At 38.8% G+C, this 27,692-nt stretch overlaps 1 protein-coding gene and 1 long non-coding RNA gene across 2 annotated transcripts in view; both read right to left on the bottom strand.

Annotated features, from left to right (window-relative positions):
• ZNF385D (zinc finger protein 385D) overlaps positions 1–18,755 on the bottom strand; it is an 801,336-nt gene extending 782,581 nt beyond the window's left edge. Inside the window, exon 1 of the mRNA XM_070575952.1 lies at positions 18,265–18,755. Coding sequence (XP_070432053.1) covers positions 18,265–18,370 — 106 coding nt within the window. The 5' untranslated portion in view covers positions 18,371–18,755. The remainder of the gene's footprint in view (positions 1–18,264) is intronic.
• A 3,384-nt stretch (positions 18,756–22,139) lies between these two features.
• On the bottom strand, positions 22,140–25,864 carry LOC139076047 (uncharacterized). The gene is made up of 2 exons (XR_011527278.1): positions 25,545–25,864; positions 22,140–24,278 (listed from the first exon to the last, which is right to left on the bottom strand). It is a non-coding gene; the product is annotated as an uncharacterized lncRNA (long non-coding RNA).
• Positions 25,865–27,692: the final 1,828 nt, after the last annotated feature.

Here is a 27,692-nt window from a genome sequence, read left to right as displayed (position 1 = left end):
GTCATCCACAAAGCACTGCAAGATTTTACCTCTTGGCCCACTAGCACTCTCTCCGAAATTGCTCCTGTCATATGTCATGACTGCGCTCATGTAGTTGGCCCATCCAAAGACTTGTTCTTTCACTCCTTTAACTTGGAACAACCTTACCTTCCGTCCTACCTCACCCATGTACTCTGACCTTAACCATGCGAATAAGTGAATCCCCTCCAAAGTCTCAGACATCTCGCTCTGATCAGCATCTCCTGCTCATATGTTCCACTACAGGACTGGAACAAATTTTATCCCTTCCTACCACATTTTAGTGTTCCGCTTTTTTTGCTCTCATTTTTCATCTTGTCCAATATAAATTCCATGGGCGATCATTTAAATCACAAACACACATGAACTCTCAACTCCCTTACCTATTTCTTGCTTTATCTTCTTTCCTGACTGGCCAAAGCACAACCCTGTTTACATCTAATGATCTCCCTGCTTCTCAGTAGCACCCTCTCTGCTGAATGTGGATGGAAAAATATATATTTATGCTGATTACAGGGCTTTTATATTGCCTGCGTTTGAAAGCCAGATTCTCTCTCTCCACTGCCGTATTTTCTGGCTGAGTAATCTAGGCAACCTACTTCAATTCTCTGTGCCTCAGTTTCTTCATCTATAAGATGGAGAAAGTATTTGTACATATTTCAGATATATACAGTAAGGATTAAGTGAGTTAACATATGTAAAGCAGTGTCTGGCACTCAGTAAGTCTTGATAAATGTTGGCTGTTAGTGTTGCTATTATTAAAACTATTTTTCTGTCCCTTGAAACACAAACTTAATCCAAGAGACACAGGTATATTCCCTAGGAAAAATTATTTCTGAAATATCACAGAAATGTTGACCTGAAGGAAATGAATAATTTGTTTATATATTATTAAAACATTATATAATGACTTAGATATCATGGTTTTGATAGTATGACAATATCTATCGGCATGTTTTCTTCAAAATAAACCTTCCTTTATTGGTTTTATCATAAATTTAATTTAAAAAATATAGATGAGGGGCAAGCCCGGTGGCACAGTGGTTAAGTTTGCATGTTCCGCTTTGGTGGCCCAGAGATTGCTGGTTCGGATCATTGGAGCGGACCTATGCACTGCTTATCAAGCCAGGCTGTGGCAGGCATCCCACATATAAAGCAGAGGAAGATGGGCACGGATGTCATCTCAGGGCCAATCTTCCTTGGCAAAAAAAACAAGAGGAGGATTGATGGCAAATGTTAGCTCAGGGCTAGCATTCCTCAACAACAACAAAAAAAAATGGAGAGGAGAACAAAAATGTAAGAAAAACCTATAATCAATGTCTCCCTACTAGAAACAATCACCATTAACACCTTGGAATATAGTAGTCTTCTATACCTGTACTGTCCAATATGGTGTTATGGCTATTTAATTTAAATTAAACAAAACTAAATCCTTAGTTCCTCAGTAGCACTAACAACATTTCAAATGCTCGGCTGCCACGGGTGACTACCATATTAGACAAAACAAATATAGAACATTACCCTTATCACAGATAGTTCTGAACAGCACTGTCAAGGCCCTTTATTATACACATATAACTATGAAATTGAATCGAAATTAGAACCTACATTGATTATGATTCCTTTTATTTACTTACAGTGTAGCTAGTGCAATTCAATGTCAATAGATGTATTTTGGCTACTTCATGTATCCATCCTGTTGCTAGAATGTATTTTTAGGTCCTTTATATAGTCTCTATTACCTTGCAAAAAACCATTGCAACTATGAACTTATCATTAAGTCTTTACAGATATTGTAATATTTTCATCAAATAAATGTATTTGAGGAGAAATTCCCATGTGTCTATTTGTTATATCAAATGACATACATACTTTTAAAGTTTTTACTTTAAAAAGGATCACACACATCCTTTCTAACATAGTTACTTGTTATGTATTCCAGTAAAATGACAGTAAGATACACGAAAATCATGATGTAGGATATAAGAAATAGTAGAAAATAGAAGTGTGCAAAAATGAGATAAAAAGAGTGGTAGCTGTTTAAGAGACCTTGAGAGCAACTGAGAGCGAGAAGTCAGTGAGCTTCACAAAAACTTACAGAAAGAAACTTGAGTGGACTCCAAGAAATTAAAAGGAAGCTGGACAGTGTTAGCAAGATGATGAAGATAAAGATCCTCTACTAAAAGAAAGAAAGAAAATCTCCAAGAAAATTTTTTTAAAACCCACAAGAATATCATAATCAAATATGAAGCAAGCTAAAAGGTATTATGACTTTGAATCATCTGTAAAGTGTAACAGAATATTCTTTGTCCTCCACTCCAGGAACAAATAAAGGACTTTTAGCATACACAATATACAACCATATCACAAATTTAACTATAGAGCCTGTTGACAAAGAATAATATATTCCCAAATCATGAAGTATGGAAGCTACAATATGTGACAAACTATATTACAACAAACACATTCAGTAAATTCCTTACAGCATCCTTTAAGAATTATTTCTGTTTTTTGCATCTAAGTTGCAAATACATCCAACTTCTTTCCAAACACATAAAAAACGTGGAATATTAAGAATTCTTAATTCATATACGTATATGTGACTGTGTGAGAACATGTACATGTTTTAAGCAGCTTGAGATTTAATTACTTTGGGTTCCAGTGATTAGCTGGAGGTAGAAATTAAGAGACAAAACAATGCAAATACTATATAACCAAAGTATCTGTGTTTATACATCACAGACACCACTTATTATTGACACTCACTTATTATTGAGCATTTGTAAAATGCTCCATACATGAAACAACAAACTGCACAGGAGGTACATTTGATGCATATGGAATGTAAAATTTTACGTATATTATTGGTGTGAGCATTTGTGTGATTTTTCTTTGTGTATCACTTTATTTCTTAAAGAGTTTTACATAGGATGTGGGGCAGCAGACAGGGAGGGCAAACCTAAGAGAAGTGAGGCGAGGAGGCGAAGAAAAAAGAGGCCAAATACAATGGTATCCTTTCCTCATGGCCGGGGAAACTCCTGTCTTAATGAGATACTAGCAGGCCTTCTATGCTAGAATTCTGTTTCCCAACTGATTATCCTTAAGCTAAGACTTCAAGGAAATGTAAAGATATGGTTGCAAGTGTCAAAATTAGATAGATTAGATAGATAGCTAGATTGGAGATTGTTACGGTTTAATTTCTTAAGAGATGGAGATAGAGAAATATAAGATATATACGAGCATAAATCAAAAATAAGGCCATTCCAAAGGGATATTTCTGAGTTTAGTTCCTTCAAAGTTATCCTCAATTATATATAATTGGCCATATTACAAAGTAAGTCTTTGGTGAAATATTTAAAGGAGAGGAAAAGATGATATAAAGTATCAAGAAGGACAGGTTAGAGTGGTAAGAAAATTAGAGTCTACCATTAAGCGAGCAAAACATTTTCTATCCAGACAATGCCCTCTCTCCAGTATGTATAGGAAATGAGATAGCAAGTAATAATAAGGCCTATATTATTGTGAGCATATTAATTATGTGAAAAGTGCAGGAACAAGCATTAGCACATAAAAAGAAAACTCCATCATTGAGATTATCAAGAAGTTCACACACATAATTACATAGTACTTTTCCAGTCTTAACACAATGAAGCTTTCAGATAGGAAGAAAAATAGACCAAACCATATCATTATGCCCAAATCTCTAAGCGAACTTTAAATGTTTTTAAGTTTCAAGAAATACAAACTCCAGTGGAGCCTTAAACTGCAATAACAAGTATGTTAAGAAAAGCATGTGGTTGGTTGTTAACTGATGTTTTCAAAGACCCTCTACTACCTTTCAGTTTGATGCAAGACAGCTAAATTCAACCACTTATTGCCTAGCAATTACTTTCACATTTTAAAAAAATTTTCTTTCTAATATGGTGAGTTAATGGTGACTTTGGAACATCCGGTTTAAAAAGTCTGGTAGGAAGCTTGTAAGTGCCGATATAAATGTTTGAGAGAGCAAGGTTATATTTTCACAGTACTTTATATATGTTTCTATAAAGCACTGAATCAGTCAGGATACACTAGGATATGCTGCAGTAACAAAATCCTAAAATCTTAGTGACTTAACAAAGACTTACTTCTTCCTCACACAACACATTTATCACAGGTCAGCAGGTCTTCTGTTTCGAGTTATCCTCACTCAGGGTCACAAGCTATTGAATAAGCTTCCACCATCTGAAACATTAATGGTCTCTGCACAGGTAAAGGAAACTGACAAATCACACACCAGTTTTTAAAGTCTTCTGTCAGAAGGTGATACATCTTTTGCATTCACATTTTCTTGGTCACAGCAAATAACACGTGATAACTTTACTTCCGGGGGTGAGGAATCGCAATCCTTCCAGGTGACAGGAAAGAGGAAAATAAAACGTATTAGTGAACAGATCTAATCACTACAAGCATTTGATATGCTCTATTTTAATTGTTTATTTCCTCCTTTCCGAGTTAACTTTGAGTTCCTAGAAAGAAAAAGTTGAGTCTTATCCAGGATTTGTACCTCATGCAGTACTGAGCTCTCAGTAAGTATTTGTTGAATGAAAAACAAGGACAGTCAGCAGTAGTAAATATTTCAGCATGTTCAAGAGGAAGTAATATTGAAAAGAGACCTTTGGATTTGACATAAAGTTCATGTGTAATCATTGCAAAGTGTCTCAAAAGTATGACAAATTGAGGTGAGGCAATGATGGAAAAGCATGGAGACTGCCCTTTCCAAAAGTTTGACAATGATTCCAAGGAGAGATTTAGGACAGCAGATAAAGGAAGTTATTCTATTCAGAAAGGAAAGTACAGCAGGTCTGGAGAGGGAGCAGATGGAAGGAGAGAGTGAAGTTTTAAGAGACAGGATGAGTAATTGACGAAATGTTTAGGAGGCACGGGAGGAAGTGGGATCATAAAATAGGTAAGCGGGCATTGGGACAGCAATCCTTTTGAGATAGAGACGTGAATCAGGATGGTTATAAATAAAGATGTGACTGGCAATGAAAGAAAGAAAATTTGAAGATGTGCCTGTGTAATGGTCTTTATTTCATCTGAGAAGCAGAAACCAGATAATATTCTCAATATAATAGTAGGCATTAGACAAGGGCTTGAAATGCTGGACAAAGTTTCAAATGGCCTTTATAGGAAGGCAGCCACCGGGGAGTAGAAGAATGACTTGGCAGCCCTGAGAATGGATGTCCAGTTGGAGCTGAAATTTTAAATGGCAAAAGCAAGCACTCATCGCCACAGTTATTATAACAATCTATATGATTTTGTGACTCAATATCATAATCCTTACAAACCATCTGGCCCAGAACATCCAGGCCCAGAACCCAGGAAACGCAAGCAGAGATCCCTTTCTGACACCCAGCAAAAAAATGTGATGCTTTGAGTCCCTGTACAAAAAAAAATCTAAAACTGTTTGACCATTTTGACTTAATTATTGGGAACAAAATAAAAATGTAATTGTGGAATGACTTCTCTCAGTGGCCATTTTTTGTTTGTTTTGGTTTTTTGAGGAAGATTAGCCCTGAGCTAACTACTGCCAATCCCCCTTTTTTAATTGAGGAAGACTGGCCCTGAGCTAACACCCATGCCCAACTTCCTCTACTTTATACGTGGGACGCCTACCACAGCATGGCTTTTTGCCAAATGGTGCCATTGTCCACACACGGGATCGGAACCGACGAACCCCGAGCAGCCAAGAAGCAGAATGTGCAAACTTAACCACTGTGCCACTGGGCTGGCCCTCTTGGTGGCCATTTTAAATCTACTATCATCAGGTAATGCTAGGAGGCTGGAATTGATTTAACTAGCTTAAAATATATACAGAAATATTATTATGCAACTTCCAAGACATTTTGCTGTCTTTTGTAGAATCTAATACCTCCTTAAAAATGAACTGGTATTAGCTTTTTAAAGAAGGAAAATTAAATCGACAGCTTTTGCATTTTGCTCGAAAAGGAAGCTAAATCTTCCCTGAATATATACAGATGTTCTGCTACCTTGGGCCTATTGATGGAATGTAGTCTTAGTCTCAGTAACAGTGAGATCTCAAAAAGAAATGTAATGATACTAACTTTAAGACCCTTTAAGGTTCCCTATGATTATTAATGTACGATGATAACAAGGCAATCATTATAAATCATTGTAAGTCAAGATTGGTATCTGCTGTTTAAATGTGCAGAAATAGTTAAACTCTGAGAAAACGGTGTTGGTACGGAAAAAAAGAGTCAAGTTAAGAAGTGGAGCTGAATTTAGAGGTGAAATGATGAACTCATTTTGAGATGACAACGGGCATGCCAGCACAAAGGATGGGAAATGATGCCCTATAGAGACAGTAAATCTCTCATTGGTAAGGAAACTAGTTGTGAATCATATATAAACAAATGAATACATAATATCATTTATTGTTCTTGGGCATATGTTTACATAGGTTATAGGAGAGAACTAGATATATGTATTAAAGGCAGCATAATGTTCAATAAACATATTTTTAATGTACAGTTAAGTTCTCAAAATTGTTTATGGGATCAATTTTTCACTTGAATGGAAGGTGAAAGAAGAGCTGCAAACAACATGACACAACAGATGCTGGGATTATGCTCATTATTAAAGTCACAGCCACCTGACTAGCTTTGACAATATCCTCTTTGGGGACATTTCCAATGTTATCTTGGAAAGTATTCACAGTTGAACTCTTACAACTTGCTTCATTTTCCAAAAAATCTCAGGAAATAATAAAGCAAGAGTTAAATAAACCTTTGCAAGATTATTGAAAGAGCATGATTTCTTTCTTTAAAACATGTGCCTGGCAATCTTATTCTTTTAGACCAAACTAGTTTTATGATTTTCCACTAAAGGATGCCAAGCCAGCCCCAAACTAACATCTTAATGACTTCCAAACTACTTTAGTTTGCAGACACACGTTACATGCCCATACACACACAGCCATATTCATGGGATCAGTACCACAATTCTAGTTCCAGAAACATTAAGTATTGCACAGAGCTTGGGAGTATCCTACAGGACATACTTCACTATGTTCTTTATACATATTATGACAGTCAACCAAATTTCAATAATTTATTACCATCATCATTTATTAGACTCTGTTTATTGACACCTCAGTAAGAGTATACTTCCAAGATTCATTGCTGTTTCTCTTGATGACAAAGCAGTGACATGAAATCTTAAAAATTCTTTCAAAATGGAACAAATATCAATGACCTTGTATGCCTGCTCACTGTAGGGGGCACGAGAGGCACGTTGTGTTGGCATACGTTGTCTCACTGTGTGTCCCTCTGTTCACCTTATGCTTTAACTGCTAGAAACAAAGAAACAAGGCTTCAACTTTAATGTCTTGACTCTCCTTTAGTGGAAATTCATGAAATAGAAATGAATAACTGTGTATTCCTATGAGGCTCTGATAATCAGGGTGATCACTCAGTTGGCACATTTCTGTTTTCTTCAGGTTATAAACGTTGAGAGCCTTCTAATATTATTTGATTACGCTCCCCCTCTAGAGATCACTAGCTATTATTACCTTAAACCTTTTATTATTCTGAAACACACAATGCCGATTATTAAAATATTCCATTTGATTTATAAGAATGAAAAAAATATAGCAGCCTTTTGCTGTTCAAAAGAAAACTAGTTGAGATTGCATCACAAACACATTTGGGAAAGTAGTTAAGTTCCAGGTTTCAAATAATCAAAGGGATGAGGTAAAAAAAATTCATTGAATAACACAGAATTTCCAAACTCAGCTAATGGACAAGATGATTCATTGTTCTGATGTGGCAGGAGAAAACGGAAAGCCAGCAACTGGGAAACTACAAAAATGCAGAGACTGGAAACTTTCAAACTTGGGCATGGAAAGCAAGCAATTTGCTCTAATCAGAATGTAATAGGCAGCATTAATTTATAGGAAGATGCCTTTTGGAGTACCAAATTAGCCTAATCAATTTAGAAACTTATTAATGGTCCTGACAATTTTCCTTAAGGACCACATCAAGGTATATAAAATAACTGTTAAAGTCAGTTTAGCATTTGCATAAAATTAGTTTATCTTCACATCAAATCTGAGTATGGTTATAAAGACTATCTTGGAGTGCATTCCAGAGCAATTTTCAAATTAAAGTTTCATTAGTGCTCCCTTAATACTGTCATTTATTGATTGTTCTCATCTCTATTCCATTCATACACTATCATCGTCCCTCTGTAAATCATTCCAATGTACGATAGACTTAACAGAAGCTATTTCCCTGCATATATGGAAAGAAAAGGAAACTATCCAGGGTAACAGAGAGAACATCAGCTTTGAGTCAGACGTGGCTGGTTCATGATTCAACTTTACTGCCTACAAGTTACTTGGCCTTGCAAAATCAGTAGACCTTTCTTACTTTTGTTGTCTTACCTTAAAAAGTAAAAAATGTAAATGTAGCTAATGGTAACACCTAGTCACACAATGTGTGGGAAGAAACAAATAAATTGCAGATGTCATTTTTGTATCCTGTGAAATACTATTTCAATATAAGATTTTAGTATGTGCATTAGTAGGAAATATGAAAACAGTTTTGCTCTAAATGGACACAGAAATGCGAATTTTATCATTTGTAATGGTAGCCTTTTTTATACTGAATATTACTTAATTTTTTCTCAAATTTTCTAATGCATGCTAAAAAGTCTTAACTAGGGAAACTTTTACTCTTATTAAAGCAACCTTCTAAGAAAGAAATTCTTCTGACTTCCTCAGAGTTCTGAGTAGTTTCTTCTCAACTTCTGAAAATTAAATTAAGAAGACACATTCTAATTTATGATCTAAAAAGAGAAAACATGTTCTATTTTCCCAGTATCATCTCTTCAGATTAACTTGTACTACTTTTTTATTTATGAAGACTCAAAGAAGTATACATTGTCATCAGGCATAATTTATTTTTAATAAATAAGAATTATACCACTAATTACCAAGGAATTCTTACAAATACAAAGCGCTCATGAAAGTTCATAGAAACTAAAAAATGGTATTTTGAAAGCAATTTCCTAAGGTTAAACTCTTCTTTATGAGGTACCAGATATCTTTACTTGACCTACTACAAGCCATCAATTAACCAGTAATTGAGCTGTGTCTACTTTATCCAGGAGACAGCAAACGACAACGTATATCAAAATCTGATAGATTATTATGCTGTTTTTAAGGCAATTTTCAGAATATCTTCAGATTCTGATCGTTATTTAGTTCAATATTCTACCAATTCTGTGTTTATCACATAGTAGAATTTAATTATTTATTCATTAGACAAATGTTTTGGGACACCTACTTTGTTTAAGGCACTCATAAGCATTGCAGGAGGTAGAAAGGTTAATAAAACATAGTCCCTGCCATAACGAGTTTATTTTCTATGGGATTATATCTATTATCATCTAGATTATTGATGCTCAGGGAGACCTATGAAGAATTGAATTATCAAGGAAAATCCAACTTAGTTCACTGTACCCTGCTTATTTTTAAGGTAAATATGGATCTTGCTTCTACTTCAGAGATATCCCTATCATTTCTGGAAGGTATCCACTTTCCCAGGTTCCCCAAGAGTCAAGTTGACTCCAGCTTTCAACTCATCACAAAGAATGTCAGCCCTCAGAATTTGTCAAAGTAAGTGGACTGAAGCTCACTGCCACACAACCATGGCCAAAAGCGTCATTAGAGGGAGCAAAGTTTATAAAGCATTGTCTACAGGGTACATAGCCTTCCCATCCTTCTAGAAACTTTGAAATGCTTGAAGTTAAGCCAGACCAGAAAACATCCCAGTAACTGCTCTGCTCTGTACTTTGTAAGAGAGATTCCTATGAAAGTCTCTGCTACATTAACAAGGATGTTGCTCATTGAACCGACCGTTCAGTTTCCTCTTCACGAAGACTCATGGGAAAAATTCTCTCCAGTCTCAGTGCTAGGAATGCTTTTTTTCTCTCCTGAACAATGGAGTTCTGATGACATCTGCTTCTACAGATCTGATAGTTGTTTAAAAACTCAGGGCCAAATTTAAGTCCTCTGGATGGATACTCCCTAAGAACACAGGTTAGAGTATTTCTTTATACGTCTTTCCTACTCTTAAGGAAATTTCTCTTTGTAATGTGTTTCTCAATGATTAACTGTTTTGCAGCTTTTTTGAAGTATAATTCAAATACAGAGAAGTGCATAAATCACATGCACAATTTGATGTATTTTTACAAGTGAATAGACCCATATAATCAACACCCAGACCCGCAAAACAGAATATTTTCAGCACCGTGCCCCATGCCTAACCCATAACCATGATGTGTTCATGAGTTAGCTTTGCTTAATTTTGAACTTTATGTAAATGGACTCATGTTTTTTGGGCTTTCGGACTTTTGCTGGGTAACATTACATTTGTGAGATTATTCATATTTTAGTCTGTAATTGTAGTATATTCATTCTCATTCTAGTCCCTTATTTTTTAAATTTAATTTAGTGCTATTTCACATTGTTTTTGAAACATCTTAAACCCATTACTAAAAAGGTAAAGAATAGGCACTGATTTCTTAGATATAACACAAAAGGCACAGGCAACGTAAGAAATAAACAGACAAATTGGACTTTTTGAAAATTTTAAAAATTTGTGCATCAAAAGACACTATTAACAGAATAAAAAGGCAACCCCCGAATGGAAGAAAATATTCCCAAATCACACACCTAATAAGGGATTAAGACCAAGAGTATACAGAGAATTCCTAAAACTCAACAAACAAAAAAGCCAAACAACCCAATTCAAAAATGCACAAAGGACTTGAACAGATATTTCTCCACAGAAGATATACAAATGATCAATAAGCACATGAAAAGATGTACAACACATTAATCATTACGGAAATGCAAATCAAAACTATGGTGCGATACCACCTCACACTCATTAGGATGCTTACTATAAAACAACAAAACAGAAAATGAGTGTTGGTGTGGACTGGAGAAGTTGGAACCCTTGTGTACTGTTGATGGAAATGTAAAACAGTATAGCCACTGAGGAAAACATTATGGTGGTTCCTTCAAAAATTAAAAATAGAATGACCATACGATCCAGCAATTCCACTTCTGGGTATACTCCAAAAGGACTGAAAGCAGTCTCAAGGAGATGTTTTTACACCCATGTCCACAGCAGCATTACATTAGGAAACTTTTGAAAGCAACCCAAGTAAGTGTCCATCAATGGATGAATAGATAAGCAAAATGCAGGATATACATACAACGGAATATTTCTTTCCTTAAAAGGAAGGAAATTCTGGCATATGCTACAACATGGATGAACCTTGAGGATATACTATGCTTAAGTGAAATAAGCCATTCACACAAAGACAAATATTGAATGACTTCACTTACGTGAGATTCTTAGAGTAGTTAAAGTCAGAGAGAGAAAGTAGAATGGTAGCTGTCAGGGGTCGGGGGGAAAGGGGTGGAGAGTTATTGTTTAATGTATACAGAACTTTAGTTTTGCAAGAAGAAAGAGTTTTGGAGATGGATGACGGCGATGGTTCCACAACTGTTTGAATGTACCTAAAACCACTGAACTGCACACTTAAAAAGGGTTAAGATGGTAAATTTCTGTTATGTGTATTTTACCACCATTAAAAGTTCAAAACAAGTAAAGAATAAATAATTAAATAAAATGTCTAATCACAAAGGCCAGAAAATAGACTAATGCCTTTTAGAAAAATCTGTAAAAACATAAACAAGAATTCCAAAGAAAGGTTCTTAACTTTTCAGTTAAACCAAGTCTAGTGAACCAGAACATCTTATTAGTTGATATTTCTAATTAACTACATTAAGTGGTTGATGAAATTCTGTTTATCTTTCTAAGAATTTATTTTTATTTATTTTGTTAAATTTTCTCCTGATTCTTCATTTTATTCCAAAGTGTGTATAGTGTAACCAGAAGGAAGAGAGTTCAAAAGTTGTCTCTTCCTAGCTGTATATTCCTTGTCTCAGTTCTTTTTCTCTAAAGTGAGTTAAATAGGAATCCTTTGCTCCTAAAATTTTGAGTTTAAACATAAGGAGTCAACTCTATTCAATAAAAGTGCTTGTTACAAGTTAGTAGTTGTCTAGAGTCATGCTATTATTTATACACTAGACACTCCAAGAGCCCAGGTTCCTGTCAATGATGATATTCCCAGTACTAGCGCTCTATAAGCACATAGTAATCACTCATCAAATATTTATTGACTGCTTTTGTTAAAGTGAAGTGAAAGAAAATAATTAATTGCCCTGAAGCCTTTGATCCAAAATCTAGTCAAAATTTGAACATAACTCAAGACAATGTACTTTAAAAATACATGAAATTTCTGGTCCTTTCTGCATTTCCTGCAATTTAGTTATGCTGGTTCTGCTATCTTTTCATACATTTAACACAGTAGAAAAATACGAGGATGATGATTGGAGTAGGCAAAATAATGTGTACACACACCCACAATTCATCAGATCCTAATCTCTGGAACCTGTAAATCCCTGAAAAGAGTCTTTGTAGGTGTGATTAAATAAAGGATCTAAAATGGGAGATTATCGTGGATTATCAGGAGAGACCCTAAACACAATCACAAATATCCTTAGAAAAGAAAAGCAGAGAGACAGTAGACTCATGGAGGAGAAGGCAAAGGGAAGACAAAGGCAGAGATGGGAGTGATGCCACCACAAACCAAGGAACACCAACAGCCTCCTGAAGCTGAAAGAGGCAAGGCTCAGATTCTCCCCTCCAGCTTCCTGAGGGAGCACAGCGCTGCTGACAGCTTGATCTCGGCCCTCTGGGGCTGATTCCAGACTTCTGACCTCCAGAACTGAGAGAACACATTCCTGCTATTTCAAGCCCCCAAGTTCGGGGTAATTTGTTTCCGTAGCCACAGAAAACTAATACACTTAAAAATAGCTAACATCTATGGTGTACTCGCTTGGTACTTATGCTATCTGAAGCACTTCACATGTATCATCTGATTGAGTCTTCAATAAACGTATAAGTTATTTATTGTCACCATTTTATAGACGAGGACACTGAGGCAAAGAGATGTACCATAAGTTGACTAAATACTCACAGCTTGTACTCTAAGGACGTAAACCCAGGCATTCTAGATCTTGAGTTCACACTCTTAAATGCTACACCATGTTAAATGACTATTTTGTCTCTATGACTGCAACATCAAATTTTACTACGAATGTAAAATTTATAACCACCTGAGAACTCAATCCAGTACCTACAACTTCTATTCCTTAAATTCTAGGTGACCCGGATAGATTTGATACACTGAGACTAACTCCTGGAAGTTGTCCTCTACAAAAATGCAGTGTTAAAATCTAGATTTTTCAGGATGCCTTCCGGAGTTTCATGTGTATTCCTCTGTTCAAGTAATAGTAAAGTAAAGACACTATAGAAACATTTCATTGATTTTTATTTCACTTCAGTTGAGGGTAAATGAAAGAAATCTCTAATAATTTTTAATAACACATTATAAAAACAGCAGTGAATAACTCTTTAGACTTAAAAACAGAACACATGACAAGATCATGAAAAAACTTCACAAAGAACGTCTGACACCAAGTTATGAGAAACCCTTAGGAAAATCCTCAAATGGACCTCCCTCACTGCACCGTAATAACATTTTTTCTTCTCATGGAGACAGACAGGTCTAATGGGTAATCAAGACAAGCCCAGATCAGCAGATGGGCTACATAACTGCATGGAAGAAGAGGAAGAACTCCCCTCTACTGCAAATCTCTCATTTAAAACACCTTTTTAGGAATGCTGCATACTTGCTCGTTTAGGAAGATGTAATTCCATAAACATCAGGAAGAAGAGCCCCCTTGTGTTCCAAATAAAGCAAAAAATTAAGCACTTGATAGGATGACACTATAGGCAAAGTAATAAAGTCATTAAATGGTCTAGTGGTCCCTATCTCATTCTAGAACTGTGTTCTAACATTCTTTACTTACTCATCTGTAGGTTAGGAGTAAGATACTCTTCAGAACCCATCCTCAATCTTGGAAAAATATTAAAAGTGGTACAGAATTATTTGGATATGATTAAAACCACATCTAAAATGAGCTAAAGACGTTATGAAGGAATTTGATTGATCTCTGTCTCTCGACATTGTGAAACTTCTCTCTCATTGCAATTCTTTTTTTTAAAGGTTAAGACTGTGTCATTTCAGAAAGAGGAGTTATTGCTAATTTTAGCAAGCACTAGAAGATATAAATTAACACACTTTTAATGTACTTGAATTTTAAATATAATCTCCAATGTGTTATCCACTTGTTCAAAAGATTAACTACACTAACGAATTTTAGGCATGGACCCTACTTGAGCAGCTCTAGCTTTCCTAAGAGGCTATTTAAGTGCTTGCTTGATTTTCAACCCACAGGCTTTATTTTATTCAAACTCTCACTCTAGAGCCCTTGTCAAAAAACTGAGAAGTGTCATCCACCTTGAGTTCTAAACTCTTGAAACATTCAGAATTACACATCCTTCCCCAATATTAGTTTCTTCAATCTGTGATATCAATGTGACTCAATGGTCTATAGAGTTAAAATCACTTTTCAGAGATCTGGTCGTTCCAATCATGAAATAAAATGAGACAAACTATTAGTTCTATTGTGCAAATATGGAGCTTAAAAATTTGTAAAATACAGTAGAACATATGTTCATGTGATTATAAGGCTAAGCCATTTACAAGACTCTCATTGTCACAAAATATTTTGCAACTCAATTCAAATTTATAATTAGTTTCAATACTTTACTACTAAGGTTAAATGTAGTAACCACTATAACAACTTCATTATCCACTTCCAAAAGATAAACAAAACCTCTAGGCAAGTTATTCCTACGCTATTTTTATACTTCTGCTAAAACGCTTACATACTCAAAAACGTATTGTTTCTGGTAGGCAAAACACATTGTTTTTAGGACTTCAACTACATCAAAAGAAAAGATAGAAATTTATATTTCATGCAATGTTAACTTACTACTTGAAAACACAATTTAACTCTAAAAAGAGAATTCAAGACTAGCCCTGTTGCCTAGTGGTTAAGTTCGGTGTGCTCCACTTAAGAGATGGCCCGGGTTCAGTTCCCAGGTGCAGACCCACACCACTCCTTGGGGGCCATGCTGTGGTGGCGACCCACATACAAAATAGAGGAAGATTGGCACAGACGTTAGCTTGGGGCAAATCTTCCAGGGCAAAAAAGTAAAATAAAAATAAAATAAATAAGAAAATAAAAAGAATTCACAGCAACAACATTAGTTTAATTGGGCAGGGAAATGTGGTTTTATTTGAAAACAATAATATACCATGCAAGTATAATGAAACATGGTAAAATATTTTTAACTTCTCAAAAATTCTCTATTTCCCAAAGCTGCTCTCACATCTGGGATATTAATATCATTAGTGTCCCAATGGATTTATATGCTTTTTATTTGATAATTCCATTCAGGTGCAGACCTGTGACATAAAATAGATCACTATTCCCAAAACAAGCATGATTACAGCTTGTAAAGAAATATGACAAATGCATCCTATCTGCCATTCTTGCTCTTAGTTTTAAAACCTCAAAATCTTTAGACAGGCACCAACATAACTTATCTGAAGAATTCATGAGTAATAAATTCATAAAGTTGGAGATTACAAGAAAATAAAGGAAGATGTGTACTCAGCTACCTACACACACTCCGCAATGAGAAATGCAACATCTTAATTAAATTTCAGATAAAATAAGCCCTAAATTAGATGTGAATCTTTTAGCTGGAGTTGTTATTGTAGATGAAACCCCATGTTTCATTGAATTGCAAACATTTTTCATTATTAAACTTTTGATGCACCTAGTAAATGGCAAATCACAGCAGGAGGTATAATTATTTTGAAAATACCATTCAAAATAAAAAGGAAATTTTAAAACAAGCTGCTAGTATTATCTCTCAATAGAACTTCCACATTCTGTTAGGATCGGAGAATTACAAGCTGGCTGAAATATGAGAGTGTCCAGGTAGACCTCGGGATAACTCGACAGAGCCATACAAATGTGATGTTATCACCTGGCACGTTTGATGTTACAAATCACACATTGTTAAGAGAAAGGCTACAATATAATACCATCGATTTACAATAAAGGAGCTCAAGGAAGGAACAACGTCAAGAGGAACACCAAGACCTCAGCATTTAGCCGTCTATAGGGCTGGCAGGCCGAATTACATAAATGCCACACAATTTTCACTTGATTTCAAGTCTCAGGGTCCACTTTTCCGTCGCATTCAACATCTGAAATAGTTGTAGATGAATCAGTCTATGATATTGTCATCACCATACTAATTTTTCATGAGATTTAGAACTTAGAGAGGTTAGCCTTCCACTTTTCAAGTGAGGCTCAAAGAGGTTGTACAGTGGTTAATGGAACTGATTTCAGAGTCCAGCAGTCTTGGGTTCCAAAACACCAACTCTGGAACTTTCTCAAATTTAACATCTCTAAGGCTCCCTTTCCTTATCCACAAAATGGAGATGGTAACAATGCTGCTTTCTTGGGGCTGCTATGCATTGATAGGGGCTGCAAAGCCCTTAACACACTGCTCGGTGCACAGTGAGTGGGAAACAAATGTTAGACGATGCTGTTTTGTTGTTGTTAATGTTACCATGATTAAATGATCCAAAACGTCCTTCAGCCACTTTGTCATAGAGCAAAAATAGTCCCAAAGTCCTACATTTTGGCTTAGATCTCTTTCTTCTAACACAGAGAGCTTCCAGAACCTCATTTACTTAAATCTAAGATAATACATTAACTCAAGATGTTTGCCCATTCCCCCAGTCTATATTTTAGCTCCATGAAGAGAGGGCTCAAGTTAATTTCTCAGGAACATCTGGAAGGAAATGTGAAGAAATTGCAGCAAACTCCAGACACACTGTGCTGCATCAATCTACATAATTTGAAATGACCCATATTTGCCTTTCAGGCTTGGAGACCAGAGTATAGTCACTGAATTACCCAGTACAGCACAAGGGTGGCATGAAAACCCGGAGGGAGACACACCTTTCCACTTGATTTCAGGGAACATGGTGAACCAGAACTGAGTGGACTCAGGAAAGGCACATTTAACAGACCAACTAGCAAATAGCCTCAAGAGAAGAGAGAGAAATTTCCCCCTCACATCCCTAGAAAGCACCACAGGAATGTCATAGAAAAGTGCCAGCTGGAGGGTCCTCTGGTTACAACTACAGAATGAAGGGTAATTTCGAAGTCAGCTCAAGGTTCCAGAATTTGGAGATGTTCAAACACTCGGGAACAGCACATCACTCGTTACTTTAGCCACAGCTCAGGCTAAACCAGACTTAAACACAGCCTCCAGAAATACATTATATGAAGTCTGAATTGTCAGCGGAATTGAGCATTTCACAAGGGGTGACAACACAGTGGGGTGGCAGGTTTCCTCTGACCCCAGTTCGCACCCACAATAAAACTTCTCCCAAAATGCAAGAAGTCACAAGGTGACTTCGGCTCTCTCTTGCAACTCGGTACTCCGGCCCAGGACGGTGATCAGATTCAGGGTGACTAGTTTAACCTTAGCCTTCCAACCCCACCCTACATGATTCCCCTGTAAGGTTTCTTATAACTCAGTAATTTCTCACGCTGCCTTCAAAAAATCATGAGCATCCCGAGGAGAGATTTAAAAAAATAAAATAAAAAAAAGAGGAAGAAGAAGAAAAGAAAAGACAACCACAAAGCTGGCACCACTGTGCTTTCTTATCCCAACAACTTCGCCAGGTTTCCCGAGGAGGGAGCGCGCCCCGCACACACCCAATAGGAGACAGGCAGCAGGGCGTCCATCCTTGGTGGCCCAGCCCTCGAATGCGACCACAGCCAGGCTGACCCTGTCCTCTCCACCGCTGCCTCCTCCGCCCCTTGGTCCTCGGCAGCGCGTGGTGTCCAGAGACCCTCAAGCTCTGCGCTCTCCACTCCGGCCCCCACAACCTAACAGCTCTGCTGGGCGCCCAGCAGAAGAGGCAGGGGTGCGGACTCATGGTGTGGAGTCCTCGGGAGAGGGAGGTCCCGGGTCCGGACCTTGTAAATGCCCATTCGGTGCGTCTCGCACCCGGCAGGGGCGCAACCCCAGCGCCGCGCCTGGCACCCCAGCCAACTCCACCACCCCAGCAGAGACATCTCTTCTGCGCTCAACTTACCATGGCTGGGCTGAGCTTTCGGCGCCCCCTGTAGCTTTTCTCTCCTTCCTCCCACCGAGCCCTTCATCCTCCTGCTGGCGGCCGCCCGGCGCCCTGGCCCTGGCATCTGGGAGGTGCAGCCGCCGGGCTGGCTATCCCCGGCCCGGGGGCGCAGGGCTGCCCGCCCGCAGCTGCCGCGGGGGTCGCCACCAGGCGTGAGCGGCGGCCGTGGAGAATGGTCCCCGAAGCGCTGCGCGCGCTGTCCCTCAGGCGCGGGCTGGAGGTGGCAGTCTGCGCGCCTCTGCCTCCGCCGCGCCCGCGGAGCTCCGCACGCGTCCCGAGCCCGCGCCAGCCTCAGGTGCACCCGGTTGGGGAGAGGTGCAAGTCGGCGCGGAGGGAGGGAGGGGCCGGCCCGGGGGTGCCGGGAAAGAGGGAGAGGGACGAGAAGGAAGAAAGAAACCGGGAGGCGAGCAACTGGCTTTAATGGAGTGAGTGGATCGTGGGTGTTAAGGGGAAACGCGAGGAGGAGAAATGCATCCAGAAACTAGAGATGTTGGAAATGAGCTGGAGTGAGCTGCTTCTGAAGGCTCCGGAAAGGGCTTTCCTTTTGTGCTTAGGTCGTTTATCCTCCTGGTTTGGGTACAGTTACCTGACACACCACCACTCACACACACACACACACACACCACCTGTTTTCATTTTTTTTAACAGTTAACCTCTAACCTCAGAGTGCAGATAACAAAGTGATCGTCAAGTGAAGCTACTGAAAATATACACGGAAGTTCCACCGCCACAAAACGGCGAGCGCTCACCCAACTTGAGAGACCTATGTTCTACTGAGATTTTTCTTCCCTTGACTGATCTCCGTCTGTCTGTCTGTCTGTCTCTCTCTCTCTCTTCACACACACACACACACACACACACACACGTTACAATACCCTGGGGATGAAAACATACCCTCTGTTGTCCCGTCCTATAATGTAGAGGGGTGTTTAACTTTCAGGTTCTGACCCAATAGGTCTGGAGTGGGGCCTGAGATTCTGCATTTCTAATGGTGTGGCAGAGGTTGCTGATCCAAGGGCCGCGTTTTGAATTGCAAAACACCAACAAAATAAACCTGTTTTCTAACATCAGCTCAGCCACTATTTGTAAGATGATCTGAAATTAAGTTGCGAAGGCACTGTTTTTCATGGGCATTCAGGATGCTATGGAGGCCGAACAAATCATAAAGCGGAACACAGTGCAAAAGGATAAACTGCCCTACAGATATGAGAGTATTGTTATTGTCGTTGTAATTACTATTGATAAAATTAATAGAAATTCCAATGCTGATGAAAGCATAGAGAGATATTGATAATTCGCTGCTCATGTGTTCTCAAGAGAAGCTCCAAAAAGAAATTAACAGTGACCACCCCACAAACACGTCATCATTCAGAAAGAAAATGCTCAGTAACGTCCTCTAAGGGGCAGTCTATTCCTCCTGTGAGCCAGTTGTTGACTTCTGCAGATGCCCAGCATTGTTCTGTAGTTAAATCGCTTGTCAAGCTAATAGATAAAGCAAATCAAGAAGAGCAAATGCCAAGAACAAAGAAATAAAAAGAGAAATATAGCCAAAGTGCCAAAAGATATGTTGTGTTTTGACTTAGCATGACTATCTTAGCTTCGTTTGATCCTCTCTCTATTGCTTCCACCTGATTTAAACACTCACCCCACCATGTCAATTCAGCCAGTGGTAATAAGCCTTTACTATGGGAAAGGGCTTTCCTGGAGGAGAAGAGAATCTGACACAGTTCCTGCTTTGAAACAGCACTTTGACAGTATTTATACCAATATAACAGCGTATTAGACAGCCTACGGTGCCAGAAGAGAACATCAAACATATTACCACAAGGAGCTCAAAAAAACAGTGAGGTCTGGAGAGAATTCATGGAAGGGAGACCGTTTGAGATAAACCTTAAAATGTGGTATGATTCCATCAGACAGCGGTAAAAAGGAGGGACATTTAAGGTGAAAGAGTAAAGGCAGAAAAGTATGGGGAATAGTGGACCCTTTTACCCAGGACATACAGTACATCGAAGAAGATAGAAGAACTGGCTTGAAAGATAGGCAGGTGCTATGATTGCTGGCCTGAGCAGTTTGTACTTCACTTCAGAAGGGTTGAGCAGGGAACCACCAGGATCAGAAATATAGCAAGACGATTGGCCTGATGTAACAGGTTAATAGGGTGACCTAGAACCGGAAAACAGTGAAACTGTAGAAAGCACTTAGGAGGCAGTGGAAACCACAGGTAAAGGTCGTGAAGGTAGGAACAATGATAACACCTGCAGGGAATGAAGTGTAAAGATGGTTAAAAGGAGACATTGCTGAGACATAATTAATGGTATTTAGCAGTCGTGGAGGAGAGGGATTTGTTCAAGATATCTCTAATATTTTGTGCCTGGCAGACTAGAAAAAAGATGATACCATTAAGAATTGAGAAGTCAAGAAGGGAACAGACGGTTGGTTTTATGTCGACATTAATTTGGGAAAGGCGATCAGATAATGAGTTCTCTTTGGACATTTTTAGTTAGGGGTTTGAGGGAGATGTTCAGGTGGGGTTGTTTACACAGCAATCCATGCCTTGCTCTGAGGGGATGGGTTCTGGGTTAGAGCTGATGTTTGTTCTTGTGTTTGCGAGCCCTGGGCATGTATATGGAGGTAAATTGTTGGGAGAATGTGAGCTTAGTAAGTTAGAATACATAAAAAAACAGAAAGTGCTTAGGACAAAAGCAGGGAGCTGTGTGACCTCCCTGTTCCTCAGTATCATCATCTATAAAACATGGATACTAGCACCGTCTGCAGAAAGCAGCTGTGAGGATTAAGTGAGATAATGTACTGTTTTCTCATTCCTAGTTTTTGCACTAACCTGTAGGGTCTGAGAGGACGGGACCACATGTATCATATTCACTGTTGTAGCCCCAACGCCTAACTTAATGTTTGGCATATAGCAGGTTTCAAAAATGTTTATTAGCTGAAGAAATTAATAATAAGACAGAAAGAAGAAGAGAAAGCAAAGCACAACCAAAAAGATGGGAAGAGATGGTTAAGTGGATTCTGCTATGTCAATGTCATGGAAACCAAGTCAGGGAAAAGTTCTCTTACAGGGATGCACATCGGTAACAGACAGTACAGAGATTAAAGGGGAAATATTAATACACATTAAGGAAGCTTTTGGGTTCTTTTGGAGGAGGATCTGGTTTAGAAAAGTTCCTTGATGACATTCGAGAGAACTGTTGTACTAGAAAGGTATCACTATTAGGAGTGGCAAAGGAATCTAAGGAAGAATGTTAGACTGTTCTTTAAAGAAATTTGACACTGAACTGAAGATGAGAAAGAGAGACTAGGGAAGGGATGGTAGAAGAATTGAGGAAAGTTATTCCTCTTTAGTAAAGGGAAAGTCCAAACATACTTTGTGGATGGGGTTAAGGGGCCAAAAGTGTGGGAGAGAAGTTCCAAATGAGACAAGGGGAAAATTTATTGAGGAATATCTGAGAAAAGTAACAGAACTAGTGAACCAAGAGTCTAAGCAATCAATCTTAGCAGAGAAAAGGGTCACCTGTTCCTTGGAAGCAAGAACAAAGGCATAGAAAAAAGAAAATGTATTGGGATTCTAAAGTAGAATGGCTGGAAGTGAGAAAGGCTCATGTTATTTTGCCCCTGTATCTCCAGGGAAATAGACAGACCTTCTACTGATGCCTTGTGATCAACAGGAAATAGCATTGTGAACTAGGAAAATGTGGAGAATAGTTGCAGTCTTAACAGAGATGTCACAGTGAATCCACACAAGATGGGAAGAAAGATCACCAAGTGATCCCACCAGCTGGGAACCCACCTCAGGGGTAAAAAATAGACATGTATTATAATGATGACAATCACTACTTTTATTTGTTTCTCTCCCAGTAATATTCAAGGACATAAGGACAGAAACAAATCGTGCAGCAAATGATTAAACTTGATTACCCAAGTTTAGTAATCAACGAAGTACAAATTATGGGAGAACAAACAAGTCAGGGATTTCATGGAGTATAACTTGAAAGGATTAACTCTTAAATCTTTCAGACCTGGGGTTGGTTTGCCACGTTGCCATTTGCAATCTGTGAGACCTTGCACAATTTACTGAACATCTGAGCCTTAATTTCCTCATCTATAAAGCTGGGATAAGACTATTTACCCTTAAGTCTTAGGCTTTTATGATAAAATAAGATAATATTGGTAAAGCAGTGGTTTTCAAACTAGAACATTCATCAGAATCACCTGGGGCACTTGTGAAAACACAGATTGGTGGGCCCCACCCCCCTAGAGTTACTGATTTACAATATCTTGGATGGGTCTCAGAAATGGAGTTTCTCATAAGTTTCCCAGCAAAGTTGATGCTGCTGGTCTGGAGAACCACACTTTGTAAACCCCTGTTGTAAATCATTTAACATAATTCCATTACATAGTAAGTACTAAATATATGGTAATGTTACAGGCTCTTAACGTCAGCCCTGATATCAGTTCCCCCACACTGAACCCAGCGTATATGGGGTTAAAACTAAAACCCACCTCCCGCTTTCCTGCTTCTCTAACTCCACTCATATGTAAATACCTGTTTCTTTAAACTTGGACTCCTTGAGCTTTACAACTAAATGGGAGTTACAAATTGTTAAAAGCCCAGGTGGCCTGGAGTTGGAGGCACACTAAAGTTTAGCTAATCATATGTCCTTGAAGTTTGCCAGGAAAGCCACTGTCTCAGGAATATCAAGGAGTGGAGGCTTCCCAAATAAAAATCCCTACCCATTCCTCATCAGGGAGCTAGCAATTTTTGAGGCATGAGCCCTTGCTTTGCTCCCTGTGCCTGGCATGGTAAAAACCTTTCCTCTTCCACTCAAGACTCTATTCTCGTTATTTGGATTGGCATCGGGTTCAGAGACCGAACTTTCGGTTACAGCAACTGGTGTTTAGTGTTGGTGGTCAACTCATGGTGTGACAGCTGAAGATAGGGTTCAAACTGCAAAGTTTAGAAAGGAAACATGAAGGTGAGTTATGGACACGGACTATTAGGAGAGATTGAAATTTGAAGGTCATAAAACTGAAGATCAGATTTACGGTGAGAGAAATTATGGGAAGGATTAGAGATCAGGAGATTTTGGCCAGGGAGAGAATTCAAGAGTTCAGAATCTTGGAGATCGATTCTTGTTTAGCCTAACATTTTCTAAAAGAGTAGTTTATAATAAAATGCCCAGGCCATAACAATAAAATCAGATCATAAAAGGAGAAAATTGGATTGGGGGAGGACAGCAGACCTGTCAAAAGAGTGGGTCAACTCCGTTGCCGTGACTGAACACAGAGCCAGGCTCTCTGCCTTGGAAGCCACTGAGAAGCAGGAGTCAGGTGACGTTACATAACTGTCGTTGTATGTGGTGAAGATTTGTATATCCCAGTGTCTCATGCTGGAAAAATTTTCCCTACTCTCAAACTTGGAGGAAAATCTCTCACCGCTGGAGCACTGAGTAACTTGGAATCCATGTGGCTTTTTTAAAGTAGGGACCTTCAATACAAATCAGGCCATAGTATTACAACATAATGAAAAGAAACACATCTGGGAGGAGTAGCGATGAAGTGCTGTAGATCCTTAGCCTTCTAGTGATTCCGCTTTACCCACTTAGAGGCCTCCATGTTCTGAGCATCTGTATTTTGTCAAATGCTGTGGTAGTTGCTTTATGTGGACTGTCTTTCATCCTAGCAAGATCGCTCTTAAGAGATGACAAAACAGGCTTGGAGAGATTAAGTAGTAATTTCTCCCAGATGATACCTGATAAGCTCCAATCTCTCTGACTATAAAGCATACACAATTTCCACTCTAAAGCACTGTCTCAAAAAAAGTAAAATAAAGTTAATAAATGTGGTCAGTCCATACTCCTTTTGTCTTAGGTTGAGTTCTTCAAGAAGCATTCTCTGGAAACACGGAAATTTGTGTGCGAGAAGTTTATTGGTAGAACCCTTGAGATCCAGACCTGTGAGAGAGTAAAGGAAGCAAGATTGGGTAAAGGGAGAAGTTGAACTTTAATGCAGTCTCAGCAAAGGCCTCAGCCGATCCCGTGGGTGCTCTGGGCTGAATTGGCCCTTCAGAGTTATTCTGAACTGAGGACAGCGAATTGGGTCTTTCTATCCTCCCCTCAACTAGTCATTCCTAATAAGCAGAGTTTAGTTCACAGAGAAGCCTGTAGAACTAACCTGCTCAAGTATTTAAATACTTTTATCATCACTGCCTTATAGCAACCCAAAGACAACGATCTTGAATGCAGCGATTATTTTAATAAACATAATTATTTGCAAGGTACTGTGATGGGTATTTTAGGGAACACAAATGTGTTTAAATCACATGTTTGATGTCATGTAACTTAAATTTAGAAATAAAATGAACCATACAGAAGTAAATTGCCTGTAAAATGGCTGTAATATTAGTATCTGTCTTGTAAGGTAGATCGGAGGATTAAAAGGCTGCGATAAAATAAATGCTGTAAAAGTAGTTAGGTTTTTTTTTCCCCCAACTATAATAGGCAGAAATGAAAGGTTTTGCAAAATAAAAATAACAACGTACAAAGAAATATGTAGTAAGTTCAGGATTAAAAAGTTATCACTGTAGGGGCTGGCCCCGTGGCCGAGTGGTTAAGTTCGCGCGCTCCGCTGCAGGCAGCCCAGTGTTTCGATGGTTCGAATCCTGGGCGCGGACATGGCACTGCTCATCAGACCACGCTGAGGCAGCATCCCACATGCCACAACTAGAAGAACCCACAACGAAGAATATACAACTATGTACCGGGGGGCTTTGAGGAGAAAAAGGAAATAATAAAATCTTTAAAAAAAAAAAAAAGTTATCACTGTATCTGAGAAAATGTAATGGAGAAGACATTTAGTTGAGTCTTCAAGAATGGGTTGGACTTTGAAGGGCAAAAACACTGGTGAGAATAAGAAATCATTCCAGGAAGAACAAGTAGGAGGAACAAATGTTAGGGCATGAAGGCTTAGAATTTTTTTGAGGGCCAAGAAATGGACTAGTTTGTTAAGAACATAGGTGAAAGGTTGGGGGCACTGCTAATGATTTTCACTTTCTGGTTACTTATTACGACTTTATTTAGAAGAAAATGAAGAGTGGAAATTTTGAGCATATTAAAAGTAGGAACAAAGTGGTGTTTTGTGAAAATTAACCTGTGCACAATTGAATTCGAAATAAATTGGAAGCAAAAAATTTTTGTTTCTTGTTCCTTCCTAACACTAACCTGTTTCTGGAAGATGTTCTTCTCTCTAAGGCCGCGGTTCTCAAAGTGTTGTCAGCAGACCAGCAGCCTCACCTGGGGACCTATTAGAAATGCAGATTATCGGGGCTGGCCCGGCGGCGCAGCGGTTAAGTTCGCACGTTCGCTTCTCAGCTGCCCGAGGTTCGCTGGTTTGGATCCCGGGTGTGGACATGGAATCACTTGGAACACCATGCTATGGTAGGCATCCCACATAGAAAGTAGAGGAAGATGGGCACGGATGTTAGCTCAGGGCCAGGCTTCCTCAGCAAAAAAGAGGAGGACTGGCAGTAGATAGCTTCAGGGCTAATCTTTCTCAAAAAAAAAAAAGAAGAAGAAGAAGAAAGAAATGCAGATTCTTAGGCTCCACCCCTTTGACTCACTGAAGCAGAAACTCTGGGTTTGAGTCTCAGCAGTCTTTGTTTGAACAAGCTCTTCAGCTGATTCTGATACATGCTCAAGTTTCAGAATCACTGCTGTAGTGTTTCTATAATACATTCTTCTCCTGGAGCAAATATGCTTCTGGAATATCCTGAAGCAGTCCACTTCTCTAACTCTCTAGAGAGTGTGATTGCTGTCTACTAACATCTTTCCAGACTGTCTCTGACCAAATGAGTCAGCATGGAACTATGCTGTGTTGATATATGCATCAGATTGTTTTTAAACAGTTTTTCAGAATAAATCTTTAATACAAAGTTCCTTCCATTTGTTCTGAATGTTGGAATACCTCAGCACCAGTGGGTCTATTCTACTAGAAGTAAGATACCAAAAAAATCCTCAGAATCAAACCTCACAGAATATCAGAAAGGGGCCACTGATTAGTATATTTTTCCATGACCAAAAAAACAGGCAAAACAATTTAAAAGTCCTTTCCCATTACTAGTAAAACTCTGAAATGGCTAATGAAAATATACGTGAATCTACAGCAAAAAAAAAAAAAATCAAAATAATTGGAGGTTGGACATTGAGGAGGAGACTATGGTTGATAGAAAATGGCTCTGATTACATGTTAAATAAGAAAGATCAATGTAATGGCCAAATACAGAACATATTTGTGAGTCTCTGGGGATCCTGGATCTTTTTTGATCAATGGATGGGAAGTTGAAAGGAAGGGAATGAATTGACAAGAGAGTGAACTTACATTGGAGGGGGTCATTAAGAGGTCTTGACTGCTGGTTGACCCGAGAGCTGGACCTGGGCAATCAGAGGCTCCCCACTCACTTCTCTGTCCTTAGAATGTACGTTCTGCTTACTGTTTCCACGGTGGAAGCTGTTGCAGGGATGCAGCCTTGAGAGAATAAGGTGTTGTTGAGACATCTGGACAGTATACGTGACTGAACCCAGTTAAGGCCTCCATATGAACTTTTAAGATTCTGGCAGGCGGGTACTGAGATCTACTGGTCTTGCAGTTGCCCAAGACCAGCCTCGTCTGTAAGTTCCTTTGCTTATTCAACCTACCACCTACCAATCTGGAGCGCTCTGCCTCTTTCTTCCATCTTTCCTTGCTCTCCATGAATGGCAGGGTTGGGGGCAGTTTTGGATTTCACCTGCGGAACTCCTGAGTTTTCAAACCAACAACTTAGTACTTGGTGCATCCAGCCCAGAGGGGATGAAGCCTTGAACTACACAAAGCAACCTCATGGAGAGGTGTGGCTGCAATTAACTCAGCATGTTTTGCAGATGCAAAGAAATCACAAACAAGCACAGTGTGCCACATATATAATCCATTCATGCTTAAAAACACTTTTATTTTTCTGTCCAAACAAGCATCTCTCCTAAAACTAATGTATTGATTGCTATATAGTTATACAAGTTAGCAGAGACTGAAGTTTGTCTTACACATATAAGCATAAATTATATGTATTTCAGCTTGTTCATGGAGCTGTCTTCCCAGGGAGGTTTACGGAAATTTGAATTTTTGAATTTTAGAGAACAGTGCTATCCTGGATGACTAGAAGGATAAATATGGTAAACCATAAATTCCATCCCACCTCAAACTGTGTGTGTCTCTTTCAGCAACATCTCCTTGCCCGGGATCCTTTTTGCTGACAGTGGTATTCCCATTCTGTCAGACTTGGAACCTCACAGCCATTTTTAGTCAATTTCTGTCTTCCACCTTACCCTCCAGCTGTG

The sequence above is a fragment of the Equus przewalskii genome, chromosome 15 (genome assembly GCF_037783145.1).
Source record: "Equus przewalskii isolate Varuska chromosome 15, EquPr2, whole genome shotgun sequence".
NCBI lineage: Eukaryota > Metazoa > Chordata > Mammalia > Perissodactyla > Equidae > Equus > Equus przewalskii.
Note: the sequence above shows the minus strand (reverse complement) of the source record. Positions and strands in the feature narration are given on the sequence as shown.